The sequence below is a fragment of the Pseudonaja textilis genome, chromosome 2, assembly GCF_049901715.1.
Source record: "Pseudonaja textilis isolate UNSWEBS1 chromosome 2, rPseTex1.2, whole genome shotgun sequence".
NCBI classification, from domain to species: Eukaryota; Metazoa; Chordata; class Lepidosauria; order Squamata; family Elapidae; genus Pseudonaja; species Pseudonaja textilis.
In genome coordinates this window covers 112,353,613-112,369,311 of record NC_141991.1, presented here as the reverse complement: position 1 = coordinate 112,369,311, position 15,699 = coordinate 112,353,613, and the positions used below count along the sequence as shown (strand labels likewise).

The 15,699-nt window shown below is 35.5% G+C and overlaps 1 protein-coding gene across 3 annotated transcripts in view; it reads right to left on the bottom strand.

The window, feature by feature from the left end:
* Positions 1-8,456, bottom strand: part of RPTOR (regulatory associated protein of MTOR complex 1) — a 376,730-nt gene extending 368,274 nt beyond the window's left edge. For 2 of the 3 annotated variants that reach the window (XM_026701785.2, XM_087924955.1), the window contains exon 1: positions 6,972-8,447. In XM_026701785.2, the coding sequence (XP_026557570.1) occupies positions 6,972-7,133 (162 nt within the window). In that variant the 5' untranslated portion in view covers positions 7,134-8,447. Of the gene's footprint in view, positions 1-6,971 lie in introns of all 3 variants that reach the window. The other variant, XM_026701786.2, reaches the window with a different exon arrangement.
* Between the last annotated feature and the right edge of the window lie 7,243 nt (positions 8,457-15,699).

Sequence of the window (15,699 nt, the reverse complement as noted above, 5' to 3'; positions counted from 1 at the left end):
GAGTTGTCCATTAGAGGATCATTACTGTCCCTAATAGGAATTGCCATTTTGGCAGCTCCATCTCTCAAGACTGCAAGGATAAATCACGCCTGAGTGCAATCTGTGGAAAACTTGCTCTTAAGGAAGATTATAGCTGAGTGATGAAAATCTTGCATCTGTTTGGGAATATGTCATAGTGGTCAGGTAATGAGCCCACAGAGTGAAGTAACACGATTAGAGGAGTAGAAATGGCAGGAAGCACACCCATGGCAACTACATTTGATTGCTGAGCTTGCTCAAATAGCTGCATCATTTGGGTAACAGCAATAGTCCATTAACTCATCTGTGCATCTTTGATACTGAAATAAAATACTGGTAGCCTTTCAGCGCTCAACTGTATTCCCAGATTGCCATGGAGTCAGCCACAAACAGGCAGCAAAGTAGCTTCCCTTGTAAGGGAAATTGAGGAATTGCTGAGATTAATGTCAATCTCTTGACAGCTGATCCAAAAGCAAGATTTTCACAAAGGCTTCTTCAACATATTTATTGAAATAGAAAAAGGCATATTGTTACAGAAATCCTGTCAAAATATATATATATATATATATATATATATATATATATATATATATATATATATATATATATATATATATATATATATATATATATATATATATATATATATCTTTTCTTTAGCGCTCAATTTATTTCTAAGTTTGGTAAGGCCGAGATTTCTTCTTCCTCTTGTTAAAAGCCTTCCAATGAACAAAGCAGCTGGCTACCCATTTTTTTCTGACAATGGAAGAATATGCAGGTGTTCCTAGCTGATAATATTTTCAGCCATCCTCTTTTCCAGGTTTTAATAAGACCAGTAAAAGATCCAATAATCACTATCCCAGAGAAAGCCTTTCTGTAAGCCCACAAAGTATGACTGAATTGCATCAATGTTTTAGATGTTCAGGGATACAGGATAATACAAAGATATAGCACTAAGGAAAAATATCATTGGAAAGATGCAAGGAATTAAAGTTTCCCTTGGCAAAAAAAAACCCCAAGATAATATATAGGTAGTCCTTACAAGTTCATTTATTGACTGTTCAAAGTTACAACAGCACTGGAAAATGTGACTTATGGCCATTTTTCACAGTTACAATCTCTGCAGCATTCCCCTGATCACATGATCAAAATCCACATGCTTGGCAACTGATTCATATTTATGACCTCTGCTGTGTCTCAGGGTCATGTGATCCCTTTGCAACCTTCTGACAAGCAAAGTCAATGGGGAAACCAGAATCACTTAACAGCCAAGTTACTAACTTATCAACTGCAGAGATTCACTTAACTGGCAAGAATAGTAATAAAATGGGCAAAACTCACTTAACAAATGTTTCATTTAACTACAGAAATTTTGGGCTCAATTGTGGTCTTACATCGAGGACTACCTGTATCTAAATGACATAATAGAGCACACCTGATATATGGGATAGCAAAGCTTCAATAGGGATAAAAATATTCTGCCCCCACATGCACAAAAAAAACAAAATAGAAAATGCGTGAGAGATTATGCACATCAAGATGTACTGTTTATCCAGTGGAAGAGTTTCCTTTAAGAAAACTAGTGAATTGGATAATAGTACAGCGATTACAAAATATCATTAAAACTGACATTCAGAAGCATGAACAGAGTTAAATATGAGAAAACTAGTAAAAAATGAGTAAAGACACATTCTCTGAGGGGAACAAATTGAAGAAACACTGATATATCGCATTCAGCAGTTAACATAACTTTCACCTCCCAACTGAGGAAGGTGCAGAAGCATATCTTTAAATGTCATTTAAAACAAAACAGAACAGAGGCCAACCAAACTTTCCTCAGTGGTGAGTTCCATAATTTGAATAATGTTTACCATACTTTACTGATCTTGTTTTATTTAAGGTGCTTTCACAATTAAAGCAAGTATTTGAAAATGATTTTTTCTTAATGTAAATACACTAGACACTTTCTTGCAGATTAGCACCTATAACATTATATCAAACTACTTGAGTTACTTTTCCATGTTATTTACCCTTGTCTCACCTACCTTTAGGGTCTGAACTAAGTACACTTTAAAACCATTACATTCCCTTATAAGAAGAAACAAATACACTGACAACTTATTCACAGGTCTCTTTCCTATACATCTGAGTTCCTGTTCTTAATCGTTGCATGATCTTCTCCACAGAATTAATCAAGAGAAAAGGACCAATGAAAAGAAAATGGCCCTGCATTTAATCCCTTAAAATATGAATGCAGTGAAGTGGAAAAGTAGTTGGGCTTCTTTCCCTAGCACTGCTATACAACAAACTTCTCCCACTGAGTCAAACTTAAATATATACAATCCTACTACAAAATATAGCAAAAACTGCATCCTTCCTCCTCAACCACTAAAACCAAATTTAGAAGCATTGATCATAATACCCAGCAATAATTCTTGGGAATGATAAAGTTCTACCTGTATTTTTTTTTAAAATTGCCAATAAATCTATCCATTAATACAGAAAGACTGTGTGTCGCTTAAATAAAGAGTTTTATTACTTTATAGTCATTTCTATAGTTTTGCTTTCCATTGGAAGTATAGCGCAGGTAGTCCTTGCATTAGGACTACAAATGAGCCCAAAATGTACGTTGTTAAGTGAAACATTTGTTAAACGAGTTTTGCCCCATTTTATGACTTTTCTTGCCGGTTGTTAAGTGAATCATTGCAGTTGTTAAATTAATAACATGGTTGTTAAGTGAATCTGGTTTCCCCATTGAGTTTGCTTGTCAGGTTTCAAAAGTTGATCACATGACCCTGGGACACTGCCATCATAAATATGAACTAGTTGCCAAGTATCTGAATTTTGATGTGACCATGGGGATGCTGCAATGGTTGTAAATATGAAAAATGGTCATAAGTCACTTTTTCAGTCCTGTTATAACTTTGAATGGTCACTAAATGAATTGTTGTAAGTTGAGAACTACTTGTATCTGCTTAAGAGATTTCAATTTCTGGGTGGTTATTTTGTTTATCAAAACACCTCATTTATCTGGGTGACCTTCAGTGGATAATGAAGCAACAAGAAAAAAAAATTGTTAAAATAAAAACATTGCACACAGATTTTTCTTTCCCATATGCTTTAGAAATCAACCAGAGCAAATGTGGCTCAATTCTTATTTCAATAGCCATTTGTAAATTAAAATCCAGCACATTCAGGACTCTAGTTTTAATGAGCTAGTAGAGCTGAGATTTAATTCTACATTTCCTACTGTCTATAAAAAAAACTTTGAATAAATAATAGATCAAAGGAGTTTCATTTTGATACCCTACAAATGCCATGGAGCATGCTGGGAAGAATAAACCCTTCATGACATTACAGAATTCTGGTAGTAAATATATTACAATTAGTCAGATTTATTAGAGTTCCTTTAAATATAGATTTTCTCACAACCAGTAAGACATTGAAAAATCTATTCAAATAGCTTCAATTTTCTTGTTACTAAAATTATTTACATGTAGTCCATGATATACGACCCCAATTGAGACCAAAATTTCCATTGCTGAACAAGATAATTGTTAAGTGGGGTTTGCTCAATTTTACAAACTTTCTTCCCAGTTGCTCAGTGAATCGCAGTTGTTTTAAACTTCCTTCCTCCTTGACTTTGTCATGTATCAGCTGGGACAGTGTAACTTACAAATACATACCAAGTTGCCAAGTGGCTGAATTTTGATCACATGACCATGGGGATGCCGCAACTGCCATGAGTGTGAAAACTGATCATGCCATTTTTTCCCATTTTTTTCAACTTTGAACACACACTAAATGAATCATTGTAAGTCAAGGACTCTGTATTAGCAAAATTTTAAGAAAGCGTCTCATCTATAATGATGAAAGGCCCTTATATATCTCTGCATGCCATGTGGTTTCTTGTGCTCAGACAATCAACTTCAGAAATTAATCAGTTCAACTCCTAGTTTGTAGAGATTCTCAGTCATCCATTTCAGGAGTCAACTGGACTTTCAGGAGTCAACTGGACTTTCTTGTTTTTTCGTTTAAGACATTTTGCTTCTCATCCAAGGTGCTTCTTCAGCTCTGACAGGATAGTGGAGAATGGAAGGATTTATATTCCTTGCAGACAGCTGGTCATTTGCATCAGTTGAAGCACTTGGAGGTTTACCTGTCCTCAGGGTCACCCAAGTAAGTGCTCCTAGTTCCTGTAGTCTGCAACTTTTTTCTCTGGAAATCCATTCCTACTCCCACACCATTCAAAGGATGTTCATCCCAAATTGTATAGCTAAAAGTCTATAGAAATTTTCAGTCATCCAGGTAATGCAAAATAATTGCAGACTACAGGAACCAGGAGCACTACTCAGGTGACCCTGAGGACACAGATGAACCTCCAAGTGCTTCAAGAACCCTCTAAACTGATGCAAATCACCAGCTGTCTGCAAGGAATATAAATCCTTCCATTCCCCATTATTCTGTCAGAATTGAAGAAGCTTCTTGGATGAGAAACGAAACATCTTCAAAGAAAAAACAAGAAAGTTCAGTTGACTCCTGAAAAAGCACTTTTGAGACATTCAGCTCCTAGCCCCCCCCAAAATCAGTGATACTGCAGGATTAGCAGCTGCCCATTGCTAGCCATTCCCATCTCATCCTGATTTCCCTCCCCTTTTGAGATTAAGGTGCTATAATGCCTGCCTATTGTGTCGTTTTTCTTACCTCAAAAAGCAAATACAGCAAGAAAAGATAAAGTGGTGGGGTGATGTTTAGTTGCCCTTTCTAGAATTACTCTACTGGAAAGCTGGAAGGAACACCGTCCAAGAAGAGGAAGGTGGAGAGATTTGCAGGCTGCCATGCAGTATTGTTACTACATAGTTGAAATAGTGACTGCACGAAAGGAGTCAAAGACAGTTATATCATTTCTCTCATATGATCCAAAAGGTATTTTCTCAAAAATAAATCCCACTTGTTGGAATGGAAAGCTTAAATAAAATACCCAGAGGATGCAGGTCATGATCTGACACTATTTGGATATTTATTAAGAGGTGTATGTATATGTATAAACCAAGCCTCTTCCTGAATATGTGGATTCTCCCCATCTTTCTATTGGAATAGGAAGGAATTGAGAAACATTCACTTTTGGTTCTGCCCACAACTGGAATTGTAGCTAATCTTGAATACAGATGGTTGAAAGCTCATTTGAAACTAATTAAACACTACACAAGAAGCTGTGTGTCTTTTCATTAACCAGAAGATAAATTATACATTCCTTATCTCTTCACTGTGAGATGGGAGGAGAGGAAGGAAGAACATGGAAGGACAAAATGAAACTACTTAAATTCATTCACATCTTGCTAAAATTAAGTTTAGCATAACACAGACAAATTTAAAAATAAATATTACCTGGTAAGCTGCATGGCAAGAAACAACTCAGAAATAGCATATAAATTTAAATAAGCAACAATTACAGCTAGGTAATGCTTCTGGATTATAGAGCCAAATTCTGTTTGCTACTTTGATCTGTCCTGAGCACTCACTGCAAAATTGCTGTAAGTTCCTTTCTAAAGTATTTGCAATGGCAAGCTGTACTTGGGCCACAATATAAGACAGATTTTGTTATATACAAAGGTCTAATTTGTTATTGCAATGATAGCCCATTTGCATAATATTGTGCACCAGAAAAGAGGGTCTCCTAGGCACTTGTACAATAGTGTAATCAACTATAATCTGGCACCACAAAGGAGGACTAGATTATATTTGGACAAATAGACAAAGTATTGTCTTGTCAGTATAACCATTTGCTTTCTGTTATTAAACAGAAAACATAGGACTTGGAAAAAAAAACCCAGGTATGCAGACTGTAAACCTAGTCAGCCAGTTAATTTTCACAACATTGCAAACAAAAACATAAAGTCCAAAGTTACATCACTGATAAAACTTATTTATAGCATTGGATCACTTTTTAAACTACTGTTGGATGTTTTGATTGGTTAGCTGATAATTCCACTTCTAAAGAATTCAAATGAAACAAATTAATCTGTCACGTTATTTAAGGATGGTCTTCTCCCAGTCATATCTACCTGACCTAACCAGAGTGGGGAGGCAAGGAACGCTATGGGTCCACTCTTGTAACGAGGTACAGCTAGTAGGACCCAAGAAGAGCCTTCTCTGTGGAACGTCCCTGTGGAACATCATCCCCACAGAAATAAGATTGACCCTTACTTTGACATTCTTTTGCAAGACCTTAAGACCTAGTTTTGACAACGGACCAAGGGAAGCCAGAGTGGGATGAAGCCCATCAAGTGGTTTATCTGACTGTTGTTGCCAGGAGGGCAGGGTATTGTTTTTTATTGTTTTTATATGAGATTTTTATCTCTTTAAATCACCTGGAATTACTGAGAGTTTAGTGGCCATATAAATTATCTTAAATTAAAATAAAATATGTCATAAGAGCTAACATGCAGACTGTAAGTGTAATATCACTTTCAAAAGCAATGTATTTTATCCAAGGTCTCCTAATATTCTAAAGCTGTCAAAATATACAGCCCTTCCAATTTCTGTAGTATTATTAATGGAATCCGGTCTTGATTAAAAATATAAATACAATATGGTGTTTAATGTATGGCTAACAAAATAAAGCAATGAGGTTTATCAGAAATGCAAACTGCTTGACATACCTTCACTGATATTCTCCATCCAGATAATTTTCCAAACAGTAAATTATCATATTATTAAATATATTTATTATTTAAAAGACAAAGTACAAACTACTTAAATCTATCTTAACTGCATTCATGATTTGTTTATTGGCATGCACTGTAGCAATTTAACAAACTTTCAAGATTAAAGAAATCCCATGGTTAGAAAAACTTTGTGACTTCACTAAGGACAAGGTGTATAACTCAAATTAATCACAGTAAGAGAATCTCTTTTGTTTCCAAATAAAAGCTTCTGCTAGAGATCATTACCCGGTCTTTCATCCGCCAACTCTGAGCCAGTGATTTGGAGCCCTCAATTTTCTCACAGTGCCTCTTCTTCATAAAGGCCAAAGGCAAATTCCAGTCAGTCATGTCTGACTCATCTTCCTCCCCAAGGCCCAGGAGGGGTGACTGCAGCATATCAGACTCCATCAGGAAGAGTAGAGATCAGCCTTAGCCAGTAGAGGAAAAATCACTACTCCAAGGAAATGTTTTAATAGAAGTAACTATGTTAGTTGTTGTTTAGCTTTACCTTTTATCAGATGGTTTTTTCAAAATAGATGCATGAATGTTATTGTTAAATTGTATGATAATGTTCCCAGTACAGCAGCTGGGAAATTCCTGGGCAGAATGGGTAATCTCAGGGAGTAATATAATCACTATACAAGGGAAAACTATCTAGTAGTCAATGATCAATTGTTGTCTAGATGAAACAATGATCACAGATGTGCACATGGATCTTTTTTATCCCTCTTCAGAAGCAGGATATTATCTCAATATTCAAGAGATTTAGTGTGATCACAGATAACTCTTTTTATTTGAAAAAAGTTCCTGCCCACAATACAATGATTTAGTTTAGGAGAAGACTATCAGACAATGCACACTGGAAATGAACTTTGATATGATCAGTCTAAAAGTATTTTTTAGATAGAAAACATGGCTTTCTATAAAGCGGAGCACTTGAATCAGAACTAAAGTGGAAACGCTGCAGTGAATGCCACACTTGGCTCTCTTGCTTAGAATAAAGCTGATGCCTTGCACTACATGTAGAGAAACCGCAGGAAAAGCAGAAGTTGAGAAATCAGGGGTATCCAAGTTGGGAGAGTCGGATAAATTATCACTTCTAAAGCCACTCTGGCAGTGCAGTTCAATATAGACTCTCGTTAAGGCAAGGATTTCTTTTCTTAATTTTTGATGGGACGTCAGAATAGACTGTGAACTTCAGGGAATGGATCTGGATTCAGACGTGAAGAATCTGAGCGCGGGATTCTTGGCACGGCGCAGCTACCAAGGACAGGCTTGCACTTTCATCTCCCGTTTTTGAAACCAACGGGATGAATTCGGAAAGAAAGGAACGATTTGGCCGCAGGCACCTCTCTCTGTTCCAGGATTGACTGTATCTGTTCTCGGAAAGCAGCTCGCCGCCGACAAGATCACCCCTCGGGGGAATCACTCCGGACCAAGCGATGAGATAAGACTCTCCCTTCTGGGCCCGTTTCCGAAAGCGTGCGGCCAGAGGGGAATAATCGTCCTACCCCCGCGGAGGTGCCTGCTTTTTGCGCGGCTGCAGCGACGGGCGCCCAATGCGACCCATTATGTTCCCCGACTCGGGCAGCTGGTGGTTCCTCTTCGCGGACAAGTTCCCCAAGTAGCGGGGTTTAGGAAGCTGAAGGAAACTGTTCCGGAGAGCCAAATTCTCCTCAGCAGCACATCAAGGAGGCAGCCATATTGCCGAAGACCAGAATGCATCGCAGCGACGGACCTTCAGGCGGCTCAAATCGAGTGAAACGCGTTCCGTATGGGCGAATACAAAAGAGGGAGGGTAAGAAGGGCCGAGCGTGAACAGGTTGCTTAGCAACCTGCTTGACTGGTCTTCCCTGACTTTCAGCTCCAAGTGTGCGGAACGCCCGGGGAGGTTGCCTTTTTTCCCCTCTCCTTGAATGGTCGGAGTGGGGGCTCGTGGTAATCCGGAAATTTGGCCAGATGAAGAACTTTTGGTGTTTGAAACCTACTCCATGTTTTTAAGAAAGAAAAAAAAGCATTATACAAGAAACCTAAAGAAAAAAAAAAGCAATTAGAATTACTTACTTTGATTCAATATATCTCCTTAAAGAAAAAAGATAAATCCAGATATTTAAATATATTAATTAGCTGGGTGCTTTAACTATTTACAAAATTTTCGTGATTACATAGATTTGATGTTCTTCTGGTTGAACATATTAGTATTTACTTACTCGTATTCATAGTGGATTAATTAAATATATATTGGGTTAATATTTAAATCTCTAAACTTTAGAATATTTGACCTCTTAAGAAATTGAAATAAGATCTGTCTAGGATTACCTATAATAGAAAAATTTTATTTAACAACATATGTATAAATATGTGCACGGCATTTAAAGGAGAAGACAATATAACTCTACTAGGATAATTGATGGTAGATTGGAGAGAGCTTCTACAAATAGTTAAAATGGCAACAATAACTACAAATGTAAAATCAGGGAAGAAACGTACAACAGTGACATCTTTACCTCTGGGATAGAGATCGATTGACACAATGTTATTGGCGGAAAAGACAAGTTCCGCCCAAAGTTTGCAGGCAGTACAGACAACGCTTGCCATGATGCAGGAAATGATGGTAAAAACCCATGAACTGATAGCAAGGAATCACAAAGACATGAAATTAGAAATGAGAATGGAAATAGGAGGAGTGAAGAATGACATACAAAATTTAGATAGTAAAATCGGAAAGATCCAGGAGACAATGACAAAAAATGAACAACAATTAAACACAGTAGAGGCAAGAACTGAGGTGGTAGAAAAGAGATTAGAGGAATCGGAACAAAATTGGAAAGTTTTATATTGTGAACTTCAGGATTCTGTGGTGCATATAGAATTAGAAAAAGCATCATTTTATTTGAGATTCCAGAATGTTGTTGAAGATAAAAAGGAAGATCTATGTGAAATAATTGTGAATTTGATAGCAACAGCCTTACAGAAAGACAAACACGAAACTGAAAATGACATGGATGAGGTCTACAGAGTATACACGCATTACGCCCGAAGACACAGACTACCCCGAGAAGTCCACATCCGATTCACGAGAAAGATGATACGAGACATGCTACACGGCAAGACCAGAGATGAGCCACTGATATATAAAGATCATGAAGTGGTAACGTTGAAGCAAATACCCAGGACAGTTAGGGAGAAAAGAAGGGGCTACCACTTTTTGTCATCTCAGTTAATTAAAAATGGTATATCGTTCAGATGGTTCACCCCAGAAGGGCCCCTAGTAGCATGGCAGGATAAAAAATATAAAATTGACACAATAGAGAAAGCACATCAATTTCATGAACAGTATCTGGGACCTGAAGAAGAATGTGAAAGTGGAGAAGATTTAAATACAAGAAGCCAGGAATAACAATTATCTGAAGAGAAAGAACCCGTACCACAGTCAAAATCTCAGAAACTTAGAGAAGATGAGAACAACAGACCAAGTACAAGAGAACCCAGAACAAGGAAAGAAATAAAAAACACTACATAGTAATATGAGCAGAGAAATTACCTTATTCTCAGTTAATATCAATGGTTTAAATTCAACATTAGAAAGAAAACAGTCATTTGAAAAACTTACAAAGCAAAATGCAGATATAACTTGTATACAAGAGGTACATATTATAGACAAACAGGCAGACCTAAAGGATACTAATTTGGGAAAAATGTATTGAGCTCTTTCAAATCAAAGAAAAAGGGGTATTGTGGTATATATAAAAGATTGGCTGCAAACAAGTATATAACGATGATGAAGGGAGAATGTTATTTGTAGAAATAATATTAAACCAGAAAAAGATTTTGTTAGTTACAGTATATGCCCCGAATGTAAATCAAAAAGAATTCTATAATAAACTCCATCACGAAATAATAGAAACTGAATATACAAGTGTATCTATTGTAGGAGATTTAAATGCTGTTTCAGACAAGGACAAAGACTATAAAAGCTCCAAAAAAATAAATAAATAAAAGGAAACTATTCCCATCTTCTTTGAATAACATGGTGAGGGAATTAAATTTGAAGGATGTGTGGAGAGAACTGTATCCAACTAAAAATCAATACACTTTCTTTTCCAATCCCCATCATTCTTGGTCTAGAATAGATCAGATTTGGATGGACCCAGGTTTAATGAAAATGTCTGGGCTGATCATAACCCTATTCAAATTAAGTGGAAAGGAAAGAGAACGATTGGAAGATGGACATTTAATAATAGTATAGTGAAAGATAACGAATATATTGAAATGGTGAAAAAAGAATTGAAAATATTTTTTGAAATAAATAAGAGAGAGCATACGTCTCTTCAAAATCTTTGGGATACAACAAAAGCCTATTTGAGAGGTTTAACTATTGGTTATAATATTTTTAAAAAATAAAAAAGACAACAACAAAATGTGTGGAGAGAGAAACTTAAAGATTTAGAAGTAAGTAGACAAGTTGATGCGAATAATCAAAATAATAGTAAAGAAATAGATTTGGTAAAACATAAGATAAATTTAAGTATGCAGGAAAATTTGGCCTGAAAAGTTAAATTAGCAAAACAAAATTATTTTGAAAATGCAAATAAGCCAGGGAGATGGTTAGCCCATAAAATAAAAAAAGAACAAGGAAAAAGAACGATTGTAGCTCTCCAAGACCAAGAAGGGAAAGTATGTACCCAGGCTAAGGAAAAGAAAGATATTGCCAAGGACTTTTTTACAAATCTATACAATCAAGAAGAAGTACTAGAACAACTTATTAATCAATATTTGGAAGAAAAAAATTTACCGGAAATTACGGATGAAGAGAAATGTATTTTAAATAATAAAATATCCACAGAAGAAATTAGAAAGGCAATTGGAGCCCAAAAACTAAATAAAACCCCAGGCCCAGATGGAATTCCATCTGAATTCTATAAGGAGTTCCAAGAGTTATTGGAGGAATTAATGACAGACTTATATTATGAAGCCTTGGATAACGCTAATATACCAAAATCATGGACCTTATATAACCTTATTCACAAAGAGCAGTCAGACCCACAAAAAAATCAAAATTATAGGCCAATATCACTTTTAAACATAGATTACAAGATTTTGGCCAAAATATTGGTGGAAAGATTAAAGAAAATATTAAATAGGATTATCCATACTGACCAGAATGGGTTTTTGCCATATAGACAAATGAAGACAAATACAAGAATAATTATGGATGTTTTAAAACACTATGAAGTACACTCAACTAAAATAATGGCACTGATGTTTTTAGATGCTCAGAAGGCGATTGACAATTTAAATTGGAATGTTCTTATTAAACAATTGACAGGCATGAAATTTGGTGAAAATTTGTTAAGATTCATTAAAACAATATACAACACCCAAACCACAAAAATATTAATAAATGGGGAAAATACAGATAATATAAGGATAAACAAAGGTGTAACACAAGGATGTCTTGGCTCCCCTACTTTATATATTAGCAGAAGAGACACTATTGGTACAAATCCAACAAAACCAAGAGATCAGGGGTTTAAAAGTTAAAAAAAGAGGAGTACAAACTACAAGCATTTGCTGACGATATGGTCTTTATAGTGGAAGATCCCCTGGAAACGACACCTATTTTGATGAAAGAAATAGAACAACATGGAAAGGTTGCAGGGTTAAAAATTAATAAAAAACAAAAGTGATAACAAAAAACTACAAATGAACAAAAGGAAGAAGTAACAAAAAAAATTAGGGATACAGGTGGTAAAGTAAAATATTTGGGGATATGGCTGACAGCTAGGTGCTCATTAATTAAAAAAGATAATTATGATAAATTAATTCAAATATTTAAAGACTTAGATAATTGGGCTAAACTACAAATATCTGTATTAGGCCATATTGTGTTAGTAAAAATGAACGTTCTGCCAAAATTCTTGTTTCTATTTCAGATGATGCCAATCAAGTTGGAAAAAAGCTTTTCTGAAGAACTAATAAACATATATCCAAATTTATATGGCAAGGGAAAAAACCCAGAATAAAATATAAATTATTGCAAGATAGAAAGAAAGGAGGCTTTAGTCTTCCAGATTTTGAAATATATTACTATGCTGCAATAGTAACTTGGCTTAAAGACTGGGTTAATTTGATAAACAAAAGGATTTTAACACTAGAGGGTTTTGATCTTCAACTTGGATGGCACACATTTATGTGGGATGGAAAGAGTAAACACCACTTTCAAAGGCATTATATAAGGAATGTGTTACTAAATATTTGGGAAAAAATAAAAAAGTACATTATTGCAAGGTCCCACTGTGGTTATCCACAACGGAAGCAGTTACACATCCAAATGTCTTAGATTTTGACAATATTGTAAGATATGAAGATTTATTACATCAAAATGGAGAGTTAAAGGCTAGGAATCAAATACAAATTTTAGGAAAAGAGATGCCATGGTGGCCCTATCCGCAGATACAATTGCACTACAAAAAAGATAAAGAACAATTTGGCTTTAACATGATCTACCAAGAATGAGATAAAATTTGGTAAGGAGAGGAAAAGAAGATGATTAGTAAAATATATAAATATCTATTGGATTATAAACTAAAAAAAGAAACAGTCAAAGAGTGCATGATAATTTGGGCAAAAAATGTGGGCCACAGTATTGAATTAAACAAGTGGGAACATATTTGGGAAACAAACTACAGATTAGCTATGTTGGCCTCGTATAAAGAGAACCTCTATAAAATGGTGTATCGTTGGCACTTGCCACCTGCAAGACTGGCTAAGAAGTTCCCGAACCTTCCCCCAAACTGTTGAAAGTGTAACTGCGTCCAGGGAACATATTTTCATATGTGGTGGACCTGTCCATTTGCGCAAAGGTTTTGGAAAAATATCAAAAATTGGATTTTAAATATAACTAAACAAGAAGTAAAACTTGAACCTGAAACTTTCTTGCTGGGTATGATAGATTCAAAAATTGAAAAAAAATACCAATATTTAATTTTACACATTATAGTGGCAGCTAGAATAAGCTATGCAAAAAATTGGAAATTGTCTACCACCCCTTCAGAGGAGATGGATAGCCTACTAAACTACTAAAAAATAACCAAGATAGTGATTACTATAAAACATGGAATTACTGGTATGAATGGTTAAAGAAAAGGCAATATTTGACAACTGGATAAGCTATAAAGTTACTGAAGACGTGCGTTTAATCATAAAGCATTTTGTGAAACTAAGGCATTGAAAGAACGAAGAAGGTATTGTAACAAGGCAGATCACGTCATTGTTAAAAAATGTGTAACCATTACTCAACTTTTTGCTGCAAAATGTATATATGTATATATACCTGTTTATATGTCCATTTGTTTTTTAAATGTTTTAAATGTATGATTCTTTAAAAAACTTTATTTTAAAATTTTAAAAAAAGAAAGAAAAAAAGGAAAGTTCCTTATAAGAGGAAAAAATAGTTGAATACACTGTATTTCCAATATATTTTGTCTCATTTAGTACAACCTATCTGCCTTTAATTCAAAGGACATGTTATTGCCCAGAATAGGGCATATCCTGTGGGTTAAATAACTGAAGGAAATCAAACAAAAGCCAGTACTATTTGACTTACAACTTTTCATTTAGTGACCGAAGTTACAATGGCACTGGAAAAAGTGACTTATGACTGTTTTTCCACATTTACAATCATTGCAGCATCCCCATGGTCACATCATCAGAATTCAGATGCTGGGCAACTGGTATGTATTTATGACGGTCACAGTGTCCCAGGGTCTGTGATCACCTTTCGCAACCTTCTGACAAGCAAAGTCAATGGGGAAGCCAGGTGCATTTAACAACTGTGTTACTAACTTGACGACTGCAGGTATTCACTTAACAACTGTGGCAAAAAAGATAGTAAAATGAGGAAAAACTCACTTATCTGTCTTGCTTAGCATTGGAAATTTTGGGCTGAATTGTGGTTGTAAGTCAAAGAGTACCTGTATAAACCTAAATTATACTGAACCTTCTATATAAACTTTTTATAGTTATTCCACTCACATTATCTACCTTTCAGCAGGCTTATATCTAGGTTGCAAAAATTTGGACAACCACCAAACAGCAGCAAAAAGAGTTTTCAGTATTTCTTTACAGCCATGTAATAATTGCCTGGATGTTTGCAACCCAGTCTCTTGCCTTGTTATCATACCAGGCCTGACTTTTTGCAAAATCATAATCAGGGTTCACACGGGTTCGGCCGAATCCTTTGCTCTGGCAATCAGTTAGTCTGTCCTTTATTTCTGCAGTTTTGAAGCTCTGTTGAGAGGCACAGGACAGTGGATTACCATGCCTCAGCTGTTTTACTCACCAGTGTTGCAGTGGAAAGTCAGTTTTAAAGCTGTAAAATGGTGATTATGCAATGTGCTGCATGTGCGCAAAGCGTGCATTTGCCACGTGCACACTCTCAGCGAACCCATTGTGAAACCAGTAGAAGCCCACCGCTGCATTTAGGACTGATCTGCACAACAACAGCTATTCTCGTTCTCATCTTTTCATACTATCCACATCTGACTTGGTATGTTTTGGGTTCTAGCATTATAAGGAATTGAATTAAAATGTCCTTGCTCTTGTGAGTCATCCTTTTTGTTTTCTAGTTCAAATATACTATATAACAGACAGCAGTAGCAGTAGTAAAGTTTTATCATGTCTATAAAAGAGGTTCTTGAGTGAAAAGAATGGTATATTTTGTTTTGAGTTTTTTGCTATTGTTCTTTCCAACTTGAGTTACTAACAGTGGATTAAATGTTTTTATTAAGCATCAGACATGAGAGTTATTATCAATTTGGAATGTGTTCTCTTGGTCTACTTTAGTAACAAAAGATTTAAACCAATAAAAACATTTCCCCACATTTAGATAGCATAAACTGTTTATCTGAAAAAGATAGAAAGAAAGGCAAAAAGATTTACTAAGAGTACGAGACAAACTATGATATTGAAC